Source organism: Physcomitrium patens, chromosome 20, assembly GCF_059467195.1.
Source record: "Physcomitrium patens ecotype Gransden chromosome 20, ASM5946719v1, whole genome shotgun sequence".
Classification (NCBI taxonomy): Eukaryota; Viridiplantae; Streptophyta; class Bryopsida; order Funariales; family Funariaceae; genus Physcomitrium; species Physcomitrium patens.
The window spans coordinates 13860268-13866653 of NC_143429.1; the positions used below are offsets into that span (position 1 = coordinate 13860268).

At 30.7% G+C, this 6386-nt stretch overlaps 1 protein-coding gene across 1 annotated transcript; it reads left to right on the plus strand.

Annotated features, from left to right (window-relative positions):
• Positions 1–3636: 3636 nt before the first annotated feature.
• LOC112273065 (mitochondrial inner membrane protease ATP23) lies at positions 3637–5820 on the plus strand. The gene is made up of 5 exons (XM_024501412.3): positions 3637–3926; positions 4169–4290; positions 4974–5111; positions 5338–5421; positions 5636–5820. Exons 1-5 carry the CDS (start codon positions 3821–3823, stop codon positions 5768–5770), a joined length of 585 nt encoding a protein of 194 aa, XP_024357180.1. The 5' UTR covers positions 3637–3820; the 3' UTR covers positions 5771–5820.
• Positions 5821–6386: the final 566 nt, after the last annotated feature.

Consider the following 6386-nt stretch of genomic DNA (forward strand, 5'->3'; position numbering starts at 1 on the left):
GATTCAAGATACATATTTGACTTTAGACATGAAAGATTAGAAACTTGGAAAATAAATTAGCTTTGTGTCACATGTATTAATAGTTTGTAGAATAAGCTAACTATAAGGTGTACATATAGGAAACTTATCTTATAAGTAAAGAACATGTCTTACAAATTGAATATGTATCAAAGGTCATATAGAATGTTATCATGTAACTTTTAGCTAGATAGTATATATAGAAGTAAGAGTGAAGCCACCTTCATTCTTATCAACACCTTTCTAATCTTAAATCTTTTTTCAAGACTTTTTAATCTTCTTGTCTTTGAAAAAAGTCATTCTAGTTAAATATTATACCATCATGAAGTGATTTTTTAGTATTTTTGAGTAATACAAGAATATATTGATTTTTTAATTCTTTAAAATTTATATCCTTAATATTAGCAAATCACTATGAACATGAAGTATGTTCATATAAGATTAAAACACCTCTACTATTGATCCAAGTCTATTTGAGAAAAATCCAAATCAATTGGTGATAAATTAAAATAATGTGCAATGAACTCAATTTAATCAACTATATAAAAGAAAAAGATTGTGAAGTATGAACATTGTAAGAAAAAAAAGTCTAGATGTAATGCCCAATGCTTTTGGAATTTTTAGAATAGTACACATTTCTACTTATGCCTTTGACATGTTCAAATTATAATAAATTTTATTATTTAGAATTTGTATTTTTTATATTTTTTGAACTACATGGATGATTTTTTGGGTGAATTATTCATTGTTGTCAACTCTTGCGCATCTTCTACTATTGGTGGAGTATGACATAAAAATTAATAAGTTGACCAAAAAATATTGAATATGGAAATCATTGACTATCAAACTTTTTTTCTAATTTAACATTGATAAAGAAAATTAAGTGTGGTTATAAATATGCCTAAAAATGTACTATTGTTATTGTGGAAAGATATTATAGCTAATTAAAATTACTCAAATATGAAATTAAATGTCTGCATCAACATCTTAATAATAACATTCTTGAAAATTTGATGTTGTAATAGTGGTGTATATGCAGATGCTCAGAATTGTCTTAAGCATTAATTCCTCTAGTTGTCTTTTCAAAAAACAAAGTCAAAGAAATTTGTACATGACAAAGATCTTTTGTAGAAAACTTGATGTACAAATTCAAGGCACACTGTTGCTCTTCCACATGCAATATAGAAATGTTGCTAAAGTAAAAAGTACTATTTATTTAGAATTCAACAAATTATTTTTTGTGAAAAATTTATATTTTTTTCATGACATGCAATAACTTCCTTTATAAGAAAAAAAGTATATATAATACAAAAGTTCATCCATTGTTTGTCAAAAACCTTATCTAAAGTAAACTTCGTTACTATTGTCTATATTGCAAGAAAAATATATCAACCATTATCTTTTTTGGATAAAGATAATTTATTATAGTTGACTAAAATGTTCTTTTGAATATGATTAATACAAAGATGGATCTTAGATATAGAAAAAACATCTTTGATGGCATTTATGAGTACCAAGTCTTTGTCAATATCAATGTTGATAGGCCACAATTCTCCATAAGATAGTACAAATTGAATCAATATCTAATATAAAAGTAATCATGTTTTTTCTTTAAAAAATGTAATTGCAATTGTAAAGGATGTATTGAAACTTGTAACATCCACAACATGTACTATGGACATCCTAAATTTATTTGTTTTGTATATGTAATCCATAATTATATTGTTTAGATACCTTTTTGCATATCAAGAATGAACATAAAAAAGACAACTAAGCTTGTTTGTCTCATCACATTTATAGCCATAGAGATATGTAGCATTGCAAATATTTTCCATCAAATTATGAATATGCAAAAAACCATGAAGATAAGTAGCATAAAGGTATAAGCATTCATTGTAGAAAGTGCATGCAACTACAAGAGTTATAGAGTCTCTTTGATATGAAGTAATAACAATATTTCTTGGAGCTACCAATATAATAAGCATTGAGTAATTAAAGCTATTTGTATAAATTGGAGGTAATGAACAACTAAATAATATGCTAGTAATACCAAAAGACTATAGTTATTACTTTCTTTTTGAACCAATAAATGCTAGTATTTATCAATATACAAATGACAAGCATACAATTAAAAAGAGTACTTGTTATCCTTGTAGTTAAATTATGTTGACAAGAATTTGCTTCAAATCTATTGTAAGTATGACTTTTATTGTATTTAAAGACAACACGACCCCTGTCAAAGCGACATTGATAAAATTACATATTTTTAGGCATGCAAAAATCAATCTAAGCATCTCTTTATTTCTTTGTATTTAGCAAATAATTCCTTTGGTGGAAGGTTTATATCCATAGGGATTTTCATTTTGGAATGGAAGAATACTAAAATGTCAAGTGTCTTCTTCTTTAGATAAAAAAATATCAAAGTATAAAGTCTTACAACTAAAATTATGATAGCAGAAGAAGATTAAAAAATAATGGTGTAAATTTGAAGTAGCAATAAATTAGCCAATTTAATTATTATGAAACCAATGTTATTATTTATTATATTTATCAAATTTTAATTATTTTACTAGTCATGTATTTACAAATATATTATATTTATATGCATATTTATCATGATTAATCCAATTATATAGCCAATAATATTTACTATGACATGTTATACCTTGACAATCTAATTCTCAATTGAATATTCAGATGGATATTAACATCATTAGATAATGATGTAGTTTTCAATCATTTTGATGATGGATAGATTGAATTAATGGCTAGTGGGGTCAATTTAATATTTTCCTTAATATATATATATATATATATATATATATATATAACATTAGATCTCCTTGTTTTTATTATTATTATTATTATTATTATTTTAGAAGTAATATATTAAAAAAATAAAATTCTAAATATATACAAAGAAGATAGGTATTAATTGTTAAAATAGTTTTTGTGTATAAAAGAGCATTACAACAAAAAAATTGAAATAAAATTTTAAAAATTATAATAAATGTCTTAGAAAGTGGATATTATGTAATATTTCAAAAGATCATGGAATGTGGTTTTTGATATCAATCTGAGAAGTTGGACAGCTTTCTCTTTTCTCATTTATTGAAATATTTCAACAAGATACAAAATAATTAATAATTTTGGATGAATTAAAAATACAAATAGAATATAATAATTAAAAACCATTTTAAAAAAATGAGTGTTTATAGACATGCTTTACTATTTCTAATAAGAAAAATACCATATGAAATAAAAAAACCTAATATTTAAATTTTATTTTAAAGCTAAAAATAGATAAATATGTATGTGTATATACATATACATATATATATACAATGAATTTTCTATTGATTAACAAAGGTAGTTTGAGTTTTATTACACATAAATGCATCCTATCATCTTTTTTAGAAACAAGAACATCTCATTGTGTTATCATCCAATTTTCTAGGAAAACTTCAAAATGAAGTTTTAGAAATCCCAAGTCATGACTCAATCAATCAATCGCATGAAGAGCAACGTCGTTGTGAATCAGCGAAGCTCACAGAGAAGGAACGTTGATACCCGCGAGCACTACCCTCGACGCCGGGCAAGAGTACCACATTCATTCGACGGTGCGTTCTGATCCCTCGTCATGGTTTTAGCTTTTTGTGTGAGTAGGGTTTTGGTGGGGCAGTAGTAGGCTGACAGATTTGCTGCCTTCTATTGATCGACCGAGCCTTGAAGTGAGTTGCAAGGAACGAAAAACCGGGACCAGGGGAAGAAGCATGAATTGAAGCTTTTTATCCTTCGCGAAATGGGAGCAATGGACGATGCTACCAGTGCGAGTGGCAGGGATGGTTACCCTGCCGGCACCACGCCGGAAAATTGCCAGCGCATGATCAGCCTCTCTCTTTCTCGCAGTTCGTTTTCGCGCCGTCCCCTTCACTTTCCAGCTTCCTGGTGGAATGCTTAGCTTGAACATTTCTCTGAAATTCGATGCCCCTTTTTGCTTTCTCGGTTACAGTCATGCGCAGGGTTTAGGGTTTATGGTTCGCAAGTTGCAGAACAGCGTGGCTGGTCTTCTCACTCAACAGGAACTTCCTTGAATTGGAACTTATTAGTTCGTGTTTCTGATTTCGTCAAGTGTGTTCTGTCTATGCAGATCCGACGGTGAAGTTCTTGCGCGAAGCTCTTACCAAATCGGGTTGCCCAATAGACGAAAAGTTCTTTAAAATCGAACAATGTTCTATGAAAGTTGCGGGCGGATTCAAACAGGATGAGGGGGTCAGGTCCTTAACATCTTCTCTGTTTCTTAATCCGCTTCTGGCGGTCATCGTCAATATTCTTTGTTCAGAAGGTGGTCAACCTTTTTTGAGTAGTAAACACTGTGGATGATGGGTTGAAGTCGCTCTCTCATACCCTATCTTAGGTGACTGTATTCGCGTGTTAATGATTTCTACAATAGATGTGGTGCTGTACATTTATTTGTTTCTTATTTACATCTGTTGTGTTTATATTGGTCATAGTTTGGATTTTAATGCCAAGGATGTGTAATATGCACGTATTACCTGATGCAAGCTGGCATTTGCCTGCCTTGTGTGTGTCGAAACACGATATTGCTGAGGCATTGACATCATGTTGAGACCACATTCATCTCGTATCCTTGCTAGAAAAAGTATGATTGTTTCTAGTGAGTAGAATTCTATTCTATGGTGTTACTTGTTTTTTTGTTGAGGGATGTATCACGTCTCAGTCTCCCTCATTCAATCTCTAGTCTATCTTTCTTGTTACGTCCTGGACCACTGTAGTAGGGGAGTTTGTGAATTGCAGATCTGTTACACTCCTGCATAGGTTTTAGATCATTGTCGTTACTTTTACTGTCGTATTTATTTGGAAGTTTCTTGTGAGACTGTCAGTTAAGGTGTAGAGTCTAGGGGTTTTAGGTTTATAATTTATTGCAATTGCAGGTAGTGATTTGCAGCAATAATGTGACTCATCAAGAGGAGGTGGATGTTGCATTGACTCATGAACTTCTACATGCTTATGACCATTGTCGAGCTGCTAATCTGGACTGGAGTAATTGTGAGCACCATGCTTGTAGTGAGGTGCACTTCTCAACTCATTGATTCGAGCATTCTGCTTTTAATCCCTTGGTTTAGTCATTGATGTCTAATTATTCTTCTTGTCATGATAAGTGCTATTTTTTACGAACATGTGTTACATCAACAGGTTGGTCTTCAAATACATCTTCTGATATGCTCTGATTAAGTGAACAATTATTGCAGCTAGTTTGATCTCTTAAAGATTGTAATAGCTTGTTACTTTATGTAGATTCGAGCAGCTAATTTGAGTGGAGATTGCGCATGGAAACGGGAACTACTGCGGGGGAATACAAATATTCAAAAGCAACATCAGGTACATTCCGAATAATTTGAAATATTATGTTTTTATTGAAAACTCAGTGGCTTTTTAGAGCACCTGTCGTCAAAGATTTATGAATCTGTACTTGTTCAGACACTTTTAGGGATTGTTTGTCCTCTCGTCGCCCATCTTTCTGTTCTGTAGCTTCACTTCAGATTAATAGTGATTTTGGTGATCCAAACGGTTGGTGATTGGTGGCATTTGACAGATATGTGTGAGAAGGCGGGCACTTATAAGCGTGGGCCTGAATCCAAATTGCTCAATGCTTCGAGCAACATCAGCTATTGACAGGGTTTGGAATACATGTTATAATGATACCCAACCTTTTGATAGGGTTCCTTAAACTTGTACTATCATTGCATTTAAGTTACGGGTAGATTTTTTGTGCCTGCATACATCGCACATGATTAAATTCTAATGGGAGATCAAATGTGATGGCTGTGTGGTTTAAGTAAGAAGTGCTTGCTATTTTGAATCTTTCTGATTCCAACTCATTTTTAGTCAAGTTTTAGCATGTCAGGCATAATATGCACATATTGAGAAGTGTTCAGAATATTTGTGCTCGTGAATATCACCTCTGTCCATCAATAATTTTCTTTAATTTCATGTTTATTCACAAGCATTGCTTAAGTAATGTGGTAAAGCAATTTCATGTTATTTTTACATATAATTAGTAATGTTGCATCTCTTGGTTAATTGTTTGATGGATATTAATCCTAAATGGAAATTTAACATCAAACAATTGACTTTTTAATTGTTATTTTTCGTTTTTGGTCTTGGTAACAATCAAAGATTGCCTTTTCAAAAAATATTCTTTTAAGAACTTTGAATTCTTAAATAATTCACATACATATTGTATTTAATGCAATGTATATTCATGTATTATTTTTGTAATTATAACAATTTCATATGAAAATGTATTTTGAATATCATCTTGCAATTATTTTTTATGTGAATGA